The sequence below is a fragment of the Protopterus annectens genome, chromosome 3.part0 (assembly GCF_019279795.1).
Source record: "Protopterus annectens isolate FY-2018-M chromosome 3.part0, PAN1.0, whole genome shotgun sequence".
NCBI lineage: Eukaryota > Metazoa > Chordata > Ceratodontiformes > Protopteridae > Protopterus > Protopterus annectens.
In genome coordinates this window covers 37,668,658-37,685,959 of record NC_056731.1, presented here as the reverse complement: position 1 = coordinate 37,685,959, position 17,302 = coordinate 37,668,658, and the positions used below count along the sequence as shown (strand labels likewise).

The 17,302-nt window shown below is 38.3% G+C and overlaps 1 protein-coding gene across 3 annotated transcripts in view; it reads right to left on the bottom strand.

Annotated features, from left to right (window-relative positions):
- Positions 1 to 17,302, bottom strand: part of LOC122796246 (nebulette-like) — a 1,283,698-nt gene that overhangs the window by 1,153,701 nt on the left and 112,695 nt on the right. For all 3 annotated transcript variants that reach the window (XM_044064567.1, XM_044064568.1, XM_044064569.1), the window contains exon 4: positions 4,966 to 5,076. In XM_044064567.1, the coding sequence (XP_043920502.1) occupies positions 4,966 to 5,076 (111 nt within the window). The remainder of the gene's footprint in view (positions 1 to 4,965; positions 5,077 to 17,302) is intronic.

Here is a 17,302-nt window from a genome sequence, read left to right as displayed (position 1 = left end):
AAAAGCACCATTAATGTAACCTTTTAGAGAAAAATGGCTAATACACCAACATTTGCAGTACAAAACTAACATAAATGCTAAGTTCTTACACTACACAGCACACAAAAGAACAGCCTTGTACAAGGATGTGCATTTTTAAAATTTCACATATCTTATGTAAACAACAACCTGTTAAGTAGCAACAAATATTTTTTCAGAATTCAATCCAAACTTCTTCCATAGTGTGGTGATGAACTGGAGATCCCATTGTACTTATATCATCAGATTTTCCCTCTGGCTGCAATGAGTATGCTAATTAGGGCTGTTCTAATTACTGTTTCCGAATAGCTCAATTTGCATGATGAGCAAACATGATGAACATCATGCTGAGTTCTACACAATGTCATCCACATGTCTGAGAAACTGTGATAATCTGAGTATTTGCAATCTGAGCATGTGCAGGAAGCCCAGGTTACAGGGTTTGGGAAATTCTCCTTCTTATAAGTGTACCTTCGTATGAGGAATGCTCTTCAAAAGAAATTTTAAAGACTCTCCACATTTCCACAGAGAGAGAATGTCACCCATTCTAGTTGTAGCAATGTTTTCAGCTGGTTGTTGTGTCTTTCAGCTTTTCCCGGTTAGGGGTCGCCACAGCGGAACTCCGGTCTGCTAATGATTGGCAGTAGATTTTTACTTGCTGAGTTGCCAGCCCTGACGCACAACCTTCAACGAAGGTAGACCCATTCACGCATATCTCCACAGAGCAGACGCTCTAGCTGAGAATCGAACAGGACAAAGTCTTACTGTGAGGTGACAATGCTACCACAGCACCACCACTGCAACTACAATGTTTTCAGCTGGTATCCATGGGAAATTACACAGAATAATATGAATTAATCAAAAGAACATTTTATAAATACAATATGGCACCTGCTAACAATGCTGAGAGTTTCCTAGCAGAACTTGTTGGTAAGCTGTTGTCTATGTGTTCAACATTATGAGAAGCAGTATTACATAGTTAATAGATGGAAGGTTGAGACCAGTGGTCATGCTTTCTTTAACCACCTGAAGATAGAGTCACTGTTGAGCATGTATGCACAGTAGCAAAAAGAGGAATGGAAGACTGCCATGTTTAAAGTGCCACTGGACCCATAATAATACATTGCCTACTGTTTAAATATTTTGCTATCCATCAGGTAAATGAGGTTCCCACTGGTGCCCATCAATGCTCAAAGGCTGAAACACATAAGAAGTCATTTGGGTGCCACTTTTTGCCATTCTTCCTGACATGTTTGGATAGATACTTATGGCTGGTGAAGGTGAAGGTAGTGCTTCTTTGACAGCACATAGGCTGTGTGTGGAGGAGTCCAAGCTTGTTTTCTGAACATCTTCATTAAGAAATAAAGCCACAGGCACCTGGTGGAGGGCTATATCAAGTTTCAGTTCAAGGCTGATGCCTGGAATAGTTTGGTCAAGACTGTGACCCACGCTACTGGCATCAATGCAAGGGGGGACAGTACCATCACAAATATAGTAACCTGAAGCAATGCAAGCCTGACCTCCTTGGCCAATGGGAGGCTGTGGTTCAGCCATGATCACCATCTCTATACAGTAACTACAGAATCCTTTCATTAACCTAACACCCTGCCAACGCAAGGCGCCATGCACATCTTCATTATGCTCTTTCTTTTCCTCTAGCACCTGCAGAGATTTGAAAGGAGCCAGGAGATGAACAGGGAGAGACTGGACAACTAAGAGAGTGACAGTGGGCAAATGTAACTTTTTTGTGAAAGACTTGTCTGTTTGGGCAGAGACAAGAAGCAATCAAAATAATGGTTAATTATATTTGCACAGCAGTACATCTGCCATCACTTGAATTAGTATGACTGTGCAAAGTTAGAATGTTGAGTCTAGATGCCATCACCCCCTCTCCACACACACACACACACACACACACACACACACACACACACACACACACACACACACACACACACACACACACACACAAACACACCACACACAGCAGCTGCAGATGTGGCTCATCATGTTAAGTTTCTGTCCGCTGAGGCTGTTGGAATGGCTGTGAGTTCACTCCCCATCCCCACAAGTCATTGCTGTCTTCGTTTTTCATGGCATAATTTTATCTGTGAAAATTTGTTAAAATTATACAGTTCTAAATAAAATAGTTAGATACAGTTAAAATGAATGTGTAGATCCTGTGATGATTTTTTTCCATCAATATATTTTATGAGAAGGAAAAACAATTAAGAATGGAATTTTATGATTGTTGCATCCCTCTTCCACTACCCTCTTTGTCCATATAATTTATTTTCCTTTTTTCTTTTTGTTATATTAATAATTCTCAATTTCTATTACTATTATAAGCAGTTTTGCAGACCTGAATCAATCACTCTGGCAAGGTTTGTCATCCCCCATAAATAGCAGTTGCATAACAGTAGAATTTCAAAAACAAAAAATGACTGTGTACTACGGCATTGTTCAGAAATACTTACTTAATACATACACAAAGTGCATACAGTTCTAGTGATAGGGGTACCACCTGTCCCACTTTGCAAGGGACAGTCCCTCTTTGGCCAGTTGTGTCCTGCAAAGAAATCGAAAAAATGGCAAATGTCCTAAGATTTTAGGACAAATATGTTTCCTATATTTTATGTAATAGTTGCAGAAAACAGTTATTCTGTATCTGAAACACCTAAATGTTATAAGAAACAGAATAAGCAACTAAAATGCTACAACAATAAGCTTTTATTTTGGCAAAAAAGTGAAATTCTGTCCTTTGTACTGGCCATGGGTATGTTTTGCCTTGCAAAATCTGACGTTTGTACAAAAAATGTCCCACTTTGGGCATTTGAAAAGGTGGCAACCCTATCTAGTGAGCACAATGACCTTAATGTGTTTTTTATTCTAAGCCCAAGAGAAAATTGCCTACTGCCATGTCACTGGTGGGAGCTGAGCAAGCTAAAATATTACATGGATTACCTTCTTTCAGAAAATACACAACTCAAGTACATTTCATTAGGCAATTATCTTCTCTGTGAAGTATCTACTGGTCAGCTACTGAAATACAGTTTCACAACTGTCTAAAAAACAAAAACACTACATTTTCACTGAAAATGGGTGCTATAAGAGCTGTTAGCATTGAACCAGACGCTGAGCATATTAATAAGAAAATGACACAAAATGTTGTGAAAACACCTTGTTCCAACATACGGCATAAGTGGAGAATTGTTCAAAGTGAACATATAACACAAAGGAGTCTGCATCAGCAGTCTTATGAGAGAAAACAAAGGTAACAAAACATGGAAATGTAAAGGAAAAAGCTTGAAAAAATTGCAATCTTTTCAATCCCATGTGTTCATGTATTGACATTTTGTTATGGGAAAAGTCCAACTGGGTCAGAACCCTTTTTCACTGGAGTCCCGGGAAGAAAAGCTCCACAATTCCAAAGTTTGAGCAGTAGATGTTTAAACAATATCTGAAAACACAGCACATATTTTAAACATCACATAATATGCTTACTTACAATATGTCAATTTTGAAATGGTAGGGCTACAGGTAACTTTAGTAGCAATGTGCAGATATTTGACACTAAGATGACATTGGACTCCATGATGTTAAAGACAATACAATTAGAAATGTAAAGCTATAGTTATACGTGGCCTTGAGGTTCTTCTGAGGCCTTCTGCTATAGTGGTGCCACATTTCTCAGTTTCAGACACTTCAGGTGCTGAAATCAGTTTGTTTTATCCTTCAGTGACTGCATCGTTATACAATATTTTCGTTTAATCCCAGCAGTGCCACATGTTTACACCATACTTTCATCCTCGGCTGCATCATGCACTATTTAATAAAGCATAGGCAATGAAGATGAAAGAGAAACGAGGAAATGAGAAACCTGCAGCCGCTGAAGAATGCGCAAGTAACTAATTTAGCATGATCAGTCACCGATTATGATCTTGGGGGAAAAAGGCATTCCTTCGGTGCAGTACACGACAGAAAGGGCATACCATAGCTGAAGGCATCTGATGTAGGAAGGACTCACAGAGCTGCTGTTATACATGACCTAAAAGTGAACAGGTTTAGAAGTAGAAGACAAACAGGAAATGGACTGCATCAGCATGGACATGTGCCTCTGGGTGGTGATATTATAGCTGTGTGCAAGGCCATTTCTATATACAAAGAGCTACATGCAAGTTCAGAGTGTGTACCTCTGGTCACCCAAGATATTGTCACAGTATGAGCAATGTTAACCTGGGTTGAGCTGGCAATGTTGAGGCTTCATACTGCTTGCATTTGTTATGGGAAATATGGGAGTAGGTTACTGATAAGGGTAAATCCATTCTGGAGCATTTCAGCAAATAACATTTCCACTGAAGACTGGGGATCCAGAATGGGCCACCACATAAAGTGTAAATGGAAATGGGGCAAATGAAGGATTTGTATTATTTCTGCAAGTAAGTGCTGGCTTATTCAAAATCCCTTGTATATCACTTCTATCCTATAACACCCCAAGGATGTCAAAAAATATACAGAACTCATCAGAAGCACCCTTAAAGATTTCTGATGAGGACGATTTCTGCCACTCTCAATCAATTCTTACCACAGGTATGAAAAATGAATGGGTTGGAGACTGCAGGTCAGTGAGTGGGACTTTGAGACTCCTGCAATATGGGGGTGTAAGACTAAAAAAAAAGTCAACATTGTAGGCTCTAGAGTGTTGCACTATAGTCACCTATGTCATGTAAACCACAGAAATGATAAATTATAAACACCTGCAATAGTACTTATAATAACATTTCATTAAGAGTAAAATCAAATAGTCTCACATATTTTTGAAACCTACATAATACATTTGTTACACCTGCAATGGTTCTTACCCACAGCAATATTGCTTTGAGGAGTGTATTTTAGCTATTTGCCAAACACCAATATATAACAATATAACTTCTAGTAGAAACGTACTTGACTCTGAAGGTGTGAGACTTCTTTTGCCACCAATGTGTCAATTGTGGCTGGCATCTGGGCATAGAGGCAGTCTGGGAAAAGCTTTTTCCCTGATTCTTTGTATTTTGCCTAGAGAAGGAAACACACAATATGTTAATCCATTATGAATACTACAATATAACATTTCTTGAACATTGAGAGCTTGGTTCAATTTCATCTGTTTCAGTGGCTGGACAATCAAGGCAATAGAGTCTTATGCTAGTCTAGCATTTCATGACAATTTTTATCTTTTATCCTGTTAATCTAATATGGACTGATTTTTCATGTTGTTATCTCGTAATGCATCCCAAGTTCAACATATTGAAACTACCTCTGCAATTTTCTTTACTAATTCATTATCTGAAGAGAAAACTAGTGCAAATGTATGATTTTCATCACAAGGTTTAGCTATTTATATACATATGTTATAAAGTTAGTAAACTGCCAGGTACAAAAGAACATTGTTTTCATAAAAAGTTCTGATAAAGAGGCCTTTAATACTGCACTAAAAATAAATCATCATTACAGATACAGGATTTATTAGACAATTTTCCCAGAATTAGGTTTAACCTGAGATGCTACTCTTTTTCCATTAGAACCACTCCTGAGAAGATTAGAATGATGTGGTCTGTATACCCTCATTAACTGATTCCAACCACATTCTAGTAGTGACCATGCGAAGAAACATAAAAAACAACTCACCCTGCAAATAAACCATACTAAAAGCATACATTATTGCCACAATATAAATAATACATGTGTAGAAGTTTGCAAAATAAACAAGGGTGTAGTAGGACTGAAAAAAGGAACTGCAAAACTATATAATGAATCTGTTTGATAGCTTTAAAAGAAGAGTGTTAAACATAAATATGGATAAAATCTGCACTGTACATACAGGGCAGGGATCTATATCACGAAATCAAACTTCCAAACTGTCGAACACCATAAATTCTAACTTGGAAGATCTAATTTGGAAAACATTGAAACTTCAAAACAGCAAATTTTTTTTCCCAGGGAAAAAATTTGCTGTTCTGAAAAACACACACATAACACAATCACACCAAACACCTTCCAAACCTACACTAAACCTAACATACACCACTATCTATACACTATCCTTAACCCAGTCCTAACCCTAAAGTCCGTCACTACCACACACTTACCTGACCCGCGCCTTAACCCTAAAGTCCGTCACTACCACACACTTACCTGACCTGTGCCCTAACCCTAAAGTCCATCACTATCACACACTTACCTGACCCACGCCCTAACGCTAAAGTCCGTCACTACTGCACACTTACCTGACCCGCGGCCAAACCCTAAAGTCCGTCACTACCCATTCGTACACTTACCTTGACTAGGTCCGAAAATGCCGAAGCCACAGAAATGGCCAACTGAATTCTTTCCCTGGGAAAGAATTCGGGTTTCCGTGGCTTTGACATTCTCAACTTTCGAACTTCCAAGTTAGGCCTTCCGGTATTCGGCATTCTTAACATTAAATTTCATAATAAGAACCCACAGGGCAGTGTAATATAAAGTATAACAAAAAATATCACGGCAAATGATAAGAAAATGTAACAGTAACTAAAGTTAGATGCAGTGGCTGAAGGAAGGAAATAACACAGTACATAATGAATTTGTAAATAGGACAAATCAAAATATTTGCACCTATGTGAAATGCATTAAAGACTACAAGTATGTATTTATTTATTGACATTCAATTACGGGAAAGTCAGATTGGGAGGGTCCAGGAGAAAAGCTCCAAAGTATTACAAAAACATTTTAAGAACAATAAATTTACAATCTTCAAAAATAATACAATAATAGACAATAAAACACATCTACAATTTTAACAGTTATACCAAATTACCCATAATGTGAAAACTTTGGTTAAGAATAGATACAACTTATACAAGAATGATTTAATATTTAGAAAAATTTTAGCCAGTTCAGAGAAATTAAAGGTAAGTTAGTATAATACGAACAGGAATTGCAATACGAAGTAAGAGAAAAAAGTAGGGTTATGGCATATCTAGATAGAGAGTTAGGGGAGAGAAAGAAGGCGGAGTAAGAAGATGTAAGGTATGAAGAGGTACCTGCTCATATTTAGGGATATAGTTTAACATGGGGTTGAACAAGAACAGAGACAGATTGTGTCTAGAAAGTCTTTCAGAGTGGTTTTAAAGGATTGGAGGGAGAGTACTGATCTGATGGATACAGCTAAGGAGTTCCAGGTCTTAGCATCACTGTATGAGTACACACCATGCCCAGCAGGTTTATAAGACTATAAGTCAAGGCTTCTATTTAATTATTGGTATAGATGAGACATGCAAAGACAACTTAACAAACTGAGCATACTCAATAAGCTTATAGCAGGACTGAAAAAGAAAAGAGGATAAAGAATGAAGCAAATGAAAAAAGGGATGAGATTTGTTTCTATGCAGCATGGTTTCTAAAGAGATGATTTTGTAATGTGGCTGTTTCAGGGTAAGTATTTAGTGGTGTAAGTGGCTTGAAAGTGGTAGAATGAGAAAGGAGACTGAAGACAGAAGCAGAATGAAGCGGGTGAGTTTAAAATATAAATTAGCAGGGAGAAATGTGTAGGTATTTGCAAAAGATGACTAGTGACAGTATGGCATTCTGGAATCTTCAAGTAAACTATGAACACTTAAAATTTAGAAGGCAATGAAAGCGCTAAATATATTTATTAGGCAAAATATGTGTTTGTGATGTGTTATTAGGCAAAATATGTGTTTGTGATGTGTTATTAGGCAAAATATGTGTTTGTGATGTGTTATTAGGCAAAATATGTGTTTGTGATGTGTTATTAGAGCACATGTGTGATATGATGTATACATCACTGCGAGAACTAACTGATTATTATTGCATCCAATACTGGCCATGGTAAAGTATAAGAATGGGATATCTGTAAGTGCATCCTAGTTCCTTGTGCATATCTAAGGTATTCAGTCAGGATTATCAAGCTCTTTTGGAAACAGATCCCTACATGTTAGATGCATTGTTTGTCAAATGTAGAACAGTACTGGTGGATAACAGCTTGAAGATGTGCCCATGGAGGTTTATATTAAGGGTAATGCCATACAAAACAGATAACTGAAATAACTTTTTGACAAGATGATATACTAATGAAATAATATTGCAATACAGAAATACATGATACAATAAATACTACTAGAATGCATATCATTACGGGTGGCAACGGTGGTGCAGCGGTTAGCATTGCCACTTCACAGCAACAGGTTCTCCAGTTCGATCCTCAGCTGGGGTGCCTTCTGTGCAAAGTCTACATGTCCTCCCTGTGGTCGTGTGGGTTTCATCCGGGTGCTTCACTTTCCTCCCACATCCCAAAGACATGCTATAGGTGGATTAGATACTCTAAATTGGCCCTAGGCTTGAGTGTGTGCATGTGTGTGCCTTCCGTGGAAGGTTGGGTGCCGAGCTGGCAACTAAACACCGTAAACTCCACTGCCAATCATGAGCAGACAGGTGATCCACTGTGGCGATCCCTAACTGGGAAAAAGCTGAAAGAAGACGAAGAAGAATGTATGTCATTATGCACAACTGAGAAGATGATACAAGATCTTAATGTAGAGAAATCAGGAGATCAAAGCAAACTCTGTGTCCCTATATAATATCTTAACAATATTGATGGTTTGAAAGATGACTTTCTCGTATCTGCTGCTGTCAATATACGAATCATGCACTGATTCTAATCATATTCTCCTAGTGACAGTGCAGAAAAGCATAAAGAATACATCAAAGCCAAACTGCATGAGGTACAGATAGGCTACGTGTATTGTAAAGACCCAACAAAACTTGTCAGTAAAGAGGAAGATTTTTTTTTTATTTTAAATTACATTGGGCATTATAGATTATACTTCATCTTTTTTCTTCCTTTTTAATGTTTAAGGCATTGCAGTCATCCAACCTCAGAAGAAAATGCAGCAAGAATATATGCAGTCAAATAAAAAAAAATCACTCTTGCAAAGGAAAAAAGCATTTCATCTGCTCCTCAACTACTTTTTATAGCACCACATTAACAAAATATCAACAAGGTGTTAAAGAAAACTGAATCATACTTCACTATTAACTCATATTCCCGGAAAAATACAGTCCAGAAATTCTCTGAAGAAAATCAAATGATAAAACTGCCAAACATACTATCGCACCACATAACCACCATTCAAATATTTATCCAAAATTAGCAACACAAACACTAAATGTTGCAATGATGCTGGGGTTTACACTCTCATTTACATGTAATCCACAATGAGGGTATGTTTGATGAATCAAAGAACTCAGTGAAGCCATATGAATATTGTTACAGCAAAATACTTCACTATTCTTCCAAAATTCTAGCAACATTCTCATTATTTAATTTATATTTACATTCATACAACACACCTTACTGCACTCAATGTATTAACATTAAATGGGTTCAGTTCCACCAACCAAGAATCATAAATAAGTCAGCCAGTACAAGTACACCATCTATCCGTTACTTCATTTGTCTTTGTTTTGATATGTTTTCCTTTATTACTTCCTTGCCCTGCCAACAGATATCCCCTGAACTTTTCCACACTTAAAAGATACATAAATTACGGAACACAAATTTGTATAAAACAGTCCAGTCAAATACTGTTGATTAACAGTTATTCAGTCACACCTGATTTGTTTGTTTTGAGTCTTAATAACTTACAAAAATAAATGTGCATTGAATACTTATATGTTTAGTTCTACACGCTGCAGGGTTTGCATATCCTTAGTTGCTCACATGCTTAATACTTGAACTATCTTTTCTATCCCTTCAGTTTTGTTCTTATTAACATTGCATAAAATCACTCTCAACTTGATATTTTGTGACTTTTTTTCTAGGCATTATGATTTCCATATGCTAACATGTTGTATTGTTTCCTATATGAAACAATTTATCTCCAGAATCCACTCATTCTTTCACAGAGGACTGAAGAATTCATTCATTTTGCCATTCCTCCACTTTCCTGTTTCATGACTCTCAGTATCCACTTCTTAATTGTCTATTATATTAGCCTTTATATATCTTTTTTCTTCCAGCCCTTTATATTAGGGCTCATTTCACTGAGTTCTATTCCACTAATATTACTATATTACGGAGAGATATTCCTCAGCCAGCTATCCAATGGGAACATTATTCACTAATGTTGCCCAACTATGGAGAAAAAGGCTTTCAGCAGTAAAAAGTGCTCTTCCTTTACCATGAATGGGGAACTCAAAGGGCTACATGAATGCATATGGACTTACAAACTCCTTGTAAATATGTTTGCTCTTTTTTTTCTTCTTTTCTATATAGCTTGAGCATTATTTGTGTTTGCTAGCTTTCATGTAGTGTGGAAAAAGTATGTTTTCATCCTGTTCATGTGTCAAAGTATTTGTCTTTATGGGATGTTCTTTTGTTGATATATGACTCAGTGAGCAGTTTCATGGTTAGACTGGGTTAGATAAGATAAATCTGTCTTTTTTTGCATAGACCTGAACATAAAATTTCTCATCCTGCTTCCTTTCCATGCTACTCCTGTTTATCGTTCAATAATCTATAATTTATCAGCCTGCAACTAAGGCTCTGTGTGCTCTGTGTTAGGCAACAAAATCACTTAGTGATAAGACCACTGCCTCATAGTTCTAGGGCAAACATTCAAGCCTGCCCTCTTATCATTGTTTGTTTGGAGTCTAAAGGTCTGCCCTATGTCCATTTGTATGCCCCTATGTACTCCAGTTTCCTTACACATCAAAAAAAATCATTAACACATACATTATTCAGCCTTGTTGTCACAATCCATGTTGTGGCTAAAAAGGTGGTCCATACACCAGCCAATTTATGTGGTTCATAAATTATAAATAAGTAAATAAAAAGTAGGTTAAATATTTCACTACACTATCTTCTTCCCCATCTCTGCAGATATCACTTATTTTCTGCTTACCTAAGTTATAAATGGGCTATTACTATCCTTATTTATAATATCTTCATATGCTCTTTTTCCACAAACTATTTTCCTACCAAGCCTTTTACAAAAATAGGGACTTAACCAAATTACTCCAAGCTTTATAACAAACATTTCATAAACTACAACTAATATAACATTAATATATGCAATTCTGGGAAGTCATTATTAACCTCAGTTACAGTCTTTCTTGTTTTATTGAATTCTGCCTATTAAATCATAGGCTTCTTACACCACATTTTATTCTCTCTGTCTCTTGATGCAGTGAACTCCTCTGCAACATATCTTGTGTAGGCAACATTTCAAACAAGCTAAATAAACTAAATGAAGCTTCAGCCAGATGAGAAAAAAATAATTATTCTCTTTGACTGCAGAAATTACCTCCCATACCCCCTTGTTACTTAGTGCAGACAGTTCTTTAGAAGGACTCCAGAAGTAGTAAGAGATGAAGGAAATGGAGCAGGATGGAGCAGATTACTGTGGCCATAGAGAAAGGTGTCATACACAATGTCTCCCAAAGACAGTGTGGGTGAGGATCCCAGAGATCATGAGCAAGTGTTAGCAAGGCAGCTTGGTGCTGAGTTGTTCTGATGATGGGATCTACTGGCTGTAGGGGTATCACTTGATATTGACCTAGCAGTGCTGTGGGACCTGACTTTGACAGAAATATTCTACTACATGCTATGGAAATCTGACAAAGCCTGTCTTTTTCCTTTCTTTTTCCTTCCTAAACTTACTGGAAAATATTAAGATACAACCAAACACCCTAATACTAGGTGATTTCAACTACCCTGTCATTAACTGGGAAAACTACTCGGGTACCAACTCCTTTTCCCAACGGTTCTTGGAATTCATAAATTCCAATGCCCTGGATCAACTAATCCATTGTCCCACCAGGGGCTCCAGTATCCTAGACCTGGTCATTACCAACATGGGAGATAGTGCTCCACACCAGTGGTCACCCCCTCATTGGTCAGGTCTGACCATAAGCAAATCACCCTTGACATCCACATTCCACCCCACCCCCCCAGTAAGGAAATCTCCTTAAAAAACTTCTCCAAAGCCAACTTCATGCTACTGAAGTCAGAAGTAACAAACTTCACAACACCCATGCAGACAGGATCTGGAAGTTCGACTGCAGAATCCTACACTAAGGCACTGTATGAGCACATTCACTCGTGCATGAATCGTGCCATCCCAAATAGAACCAAGACGCTCTTCTCCAAAAAAAGGAAGCCAATCTGGTGGTCCCCTGCTATAAACAAACTATACAACAGAAGGAAGAAACTGTTGCAGAAAAGAGGAAAATCCCAGGATGCAAAAAACTCCCTCACCAGCCTCAGTAAGAAGCTGAGATCCCTCATAAAATCCTCAAAAGCTAGTTACGAAAATAAAATTGCCAAAGATTCCAAAGACAACCACAAGGCATTCTATAGTTATGTCAAGAATCTAAATGGCAATGCTCAGATCTGCTCTGAACTACAACAGAATGGCATTAAATATACTGATCCCAAAGATATTGCCAATATCCTGGCAGATCGATTTAGTGCCAACTTCACTCTCCTCTCACCCCCTAAAGGGCCCATCTCAATACCAAAAGATTGCGAAATTCCAATAATCACAGCCACACAGGTAGAAACAGCACTCTCCAAAGCTAAGAATACAGCATCCATGGGACCAGATGACATCCCAGGCTGTGTACTACATGAACTACAAAATGAACTGGCACCCCACTTAAGTGTCATGTTTAATCATAGCCTCACCTCAGGCTTTGTGCCCACTGAGTGGCGCACAGCTACAGTTATCCCACTCCACAAGAGAGGATCCACCTTGGATTCCAGGAACTACCGCCCCATCAGTCTGACAAGCTTGATCTGCAAGGGCATGGAACGCATTATCATGGAACTTATAAACAAAGATATTGGCAACCTCCAGACACTGGACACCACCCAGTTTGGGTTTGTGAAGGGCCGATCTTGTCTCCTGAATCTGATTGACTTCTTCAAATCGGTCTCCAGAGCTGTGAACGAGGGTAAGGAGGTCCACACAGCCTATCTGGACCTCACCAAGGCCTTTGACACCATCCCCCACTCTGGAATCATAGATAAACTTACTAAGCTGGGCATAAATCCCTAGGTCACTCGATGGGTTGCCAACTGGCTTACTGACAGAACCCAGAATGTAAAAGTAGCCGAATCCAAATCCAGCTCCAGACAAGTGACAAGTGGAGTACCTCAGGGTTCAGTCCTGGGACCACTCTTGTTTGGCATGTACTTCTCTGAAGTACAGGCCAACAATAAGGGACTCTGGCTAACAAAGTTTGCAGATGACTGCAAACTGGGAGCCATTATTGAATCCCCAAATGATGTGGATATTCTAGAAAAGGGTCTTACAGAAACAGATGCCTGGTGCCAGAGCCATGGGCTCAAGCTTAATGTCAAGAAATGTATAGTCATCCCCTTTGGAAAAAAACATGTACCCATGAACTACCACATAGGTGGCAGGACACTAAACATTGAAAGTGTGATGAGAGACTTAGGGACACAAGTGGACAGTGGTCTCACTTTCGATAACCACATCGCCACAACAGTCAGGAAATCCTTCTACATGGCACACCTCATCACTAAGGGCTTTTCATCCAGAAAAAAGGAGGTCATTGTCCCACTGTATTCATCCCTCATTAGACCCATTATATGTACATCACAAGACATCTGCAACAGTTGGAAAGGCCACAGAAATACCTCACTAAAAGAATCACAGGCCTAATGCAGATGCCATATGCTGACCATCTAAAAAAACTCCAGCTATACTCTGTGGCATATCGTCTACTCAGAGGCGATCTCTGCTTAACATACAAGGCCATGTCAAACCCTGAGCTGTTGGACATGCTCCACTTAAAGAAATCCCAATCCCTCAGAGCCACACGCTTCAGAGATCTAAACCTTATCATTACAATGAACAAAACATGCTGGAGGGATAGGTTCCTGACCCAGAGACTCCCCATACTCTGGAATAGACTGCCCATACATGTCAAGCAGAGCACCTCATTGACCCTCTTCAAAAGGAACCTTGATGATTGGATGGGAGATAGGAAATTCATCCCGGAGATCATATCAGTCGCCCTGCTAGACAGGGGCCCAGAGAAGTAAATATTGTGGGAAAAAATTTCCAGGGAATTGTTATGGCTAGGCTTGCATAGGCCTTAGGGCCGATAGCCTAGTACCAACCTATGAACCTATGGAAATCCACATAAATGTATATAACATTTTCAGGGGATACACATGGTTTATGGCCTACTCATTCAAATTGCATGTTGGCACTCCAAATTCCATGTCCAGCCATGTCCCTAAAATATGACTAGTAAGTTCTCACCATAGTGCATATGGAGGCTGACACGGATGCTGTGTCTGAAACCATACTGTGCATGAGAATCATGATGGCATTGTCTCTGGCCTTCACCATTTGTGAATTTCTTCATGTTTACCCTCTCACACTCTAACCATCTCTACCGGACTCTGAGTGGCAGTAGCCTGGGTCTGCACTATCTCACAGCACATATGGTGCTGGGTAAACAAGGCCTTGTGTGTCCCTGGAGCTAACTCTGAGCAATGTATTTGCCTAGCTGCCCTGTGCACAGGAGTAACAATTGGTATTGCTAGCTCCAAAAGGATTGTTCCTTCATTGAAGGGTTCAGTCTGTGTGAAACAGGTGTTAAGTATGTATTGTTTCCTCCTTTGTTGTAATAGCATTTACTTGTCATGCTGAGTGCATGTGCCTCTGTCACTGCCTCCAGAGTTATCTACCTGTTGTGGGATAGGGGGTCCTGAGTATATTTTGAGACTGTGCCACTGTCTTGAGAATGTTCCCCCAACAATCGTATTTGGTGTCTCTGAAAACATCAGTTGCACGAGTTCTGCACTGCCTGTAACAATTTATTTTTCAGTTACATAGCATTTTCTCACTTTACCATAGGCATCTCTCTTACATGTTTATAGAAATATAACCTTTTCTTTCACCACAATACTAGTAATTTTTATTAAATAAAATATGACTTTACTTTCATAAATCTGCAGTATAAAACTACTGTCACTGGACAGATCTTTAATATTAACAACAGGATGTAACCCATTCCCTAACAAATAGCTTTTTTTCATTTTTACATTTTTTTTTTGTAATTTACATCATTAATGAAATATTGCAAATCATATGAGGTGTGTTTTTCAACAGTGGATTTTGGAGAAGAGTTCTCAGGAAACAAATATTTTCCTGGTCTAGAGGAATTCAGGAAGCAATGAGATTAATTAGAATCCTGTTGTTTATGACTAAATGAACTAATAAAAAATTGACCAGAACATGGATGAGACACTTTCATTGCTGAAGATTGCATAGCAGGAGAGCTGACTGCATCATATGAGGGCTGAATATAAAGTTTTGTGCATACTTTAACAAATAAAATGATCAACTGTGTGTGTGTGTGTGTGTATGTGTGTGTGTGTGTGTGTGTGTGTGTGTGTGTGTGTGTGTGTGTGTGTGTGTGTGTGTGTGTGTGTGTGTGCGTGTGTGCGTTTGATTGTGCGCTATAGGCACAATTGGAGGTAGCCAATCTAAAAAAGTAAAAGAATTAATTGATTAATAATTCTTTGAAACTCTTTCATAGTCACCTGTTTGCTATTAATGTCACCTGAAATCTCTCTTGGATGAGAGCCACCACAGACCCAGTCAATCAGCTCTATATAGGCAATAATGGTACATGAATAATCTGTTAGATACATCTTCTCATATTTACATGTACTGCTACTGGGAGACAGAAGATGGAGATGCAACGGCAGTAATAAAAAATGGACCAGAAGGCACTTGGGCCACATCCTTTGCTGAAGACTGTTCAGCCTAACAGCTGATTATTTAATGTCATAGGAGCTATGTATGTTTTCTATACAATGCTGCTGCTACCTACTCTGAGTGTGTGTGTGTGTATGTTTGCATGTGAGAGAGACAGACAGACACTGAGACAGAGAGATAGAGAGTCTAACAGACTGGCAAAATCAATTTAATCCTCAGAAATATGTTGATCCTATTATTTTTTCTAATAGTTACTCATTTCTATTGCATAGATCTAATATTAATCATCATTTATTTGTTTGTGCGGTTGTTTATTTGTTTTGGAAGCGTATTTTATAAGTGGAATAAGTCACTGGTTTGGTTAATTGTCTGGTAACAGCACAAAATTGAGGCTAGAGGTATATAAAGCATAGTGCCTCATACCTCATTATTCACTAGGGTGATGCTCTTCTCAGACCATAAAGCATACCCCATCAAGTCTTATGTTTTATGTGTCCAACAAAACTTTTATCATCTATTGTCTCATAATAAAAAAAAATAAAAACGCTGAACACAAAACCTAGGACAGACTGATCACTGAATAACATGGCGATAGTAAATGCTGTCAAACAACTAATGAATTTTAAGTGACAAAATGAAACTGAGATGAAATGGAGTAATGCTGTTTTCAATGGACACTGGTGGACTTGCATGCAAGGTGGACATTATTCATATGTTGGTAGACCTAAAATGGCCAGATAATGATTGCATTGGCAAACCCAGGCTTATACTGCTATAAAATACTTTCACAAAGAAATATATAAATCTTAGGCTAGCAGTAACTTATCTGCATTGAGCATTCTGTAAACCAAGGGAAATATCAATTTCCAGCCACCTCTGGATTGGAATATTGTTGATCATAAACTGATTCCATTAGTTAACTTTGCAATGGCTTCTTAATGTTTACACTATAAATCATTAATGCCTACTTTTATGCATCTAACCTTGATATGCATGGACAAAGCAGAAAACTACTGTGATTCAGCTTCACAAACCAATAGGTTCAGCACAAAGGAGCTGGGTTTCATAACATGAACAAGCCAGTACAGGATAACATGGCAGGTTGTAAGAGGATGGCCGCAAAGGAGACAATACATACAGCCTTGAGAACATAGCTTTCAGCTTTTACCTCCAGATTTAATGGACAAAGTGAAAAAATAATTAGAGAAAATGCCTTAAATTAGGGAAACTTTTTGAATGCTGGTAATATAAACTTAGAATTTCTCAGCAACTTAGTACCATCTGCTTCTCATCTAGGAAACGAAACAAATTAATTTACACAAACATCTTAACGCACCTCATACAAGAATACTGCTATATCTGCTACAGGGTATTGTGTCTACTAGTGATACAAATGCACAAAACTCTAACAGATCAACTATCCTTTCCCTATACTCAGTCAAAATTCTTTACTTGTAAATTTCTAAGTATGTAAGTAC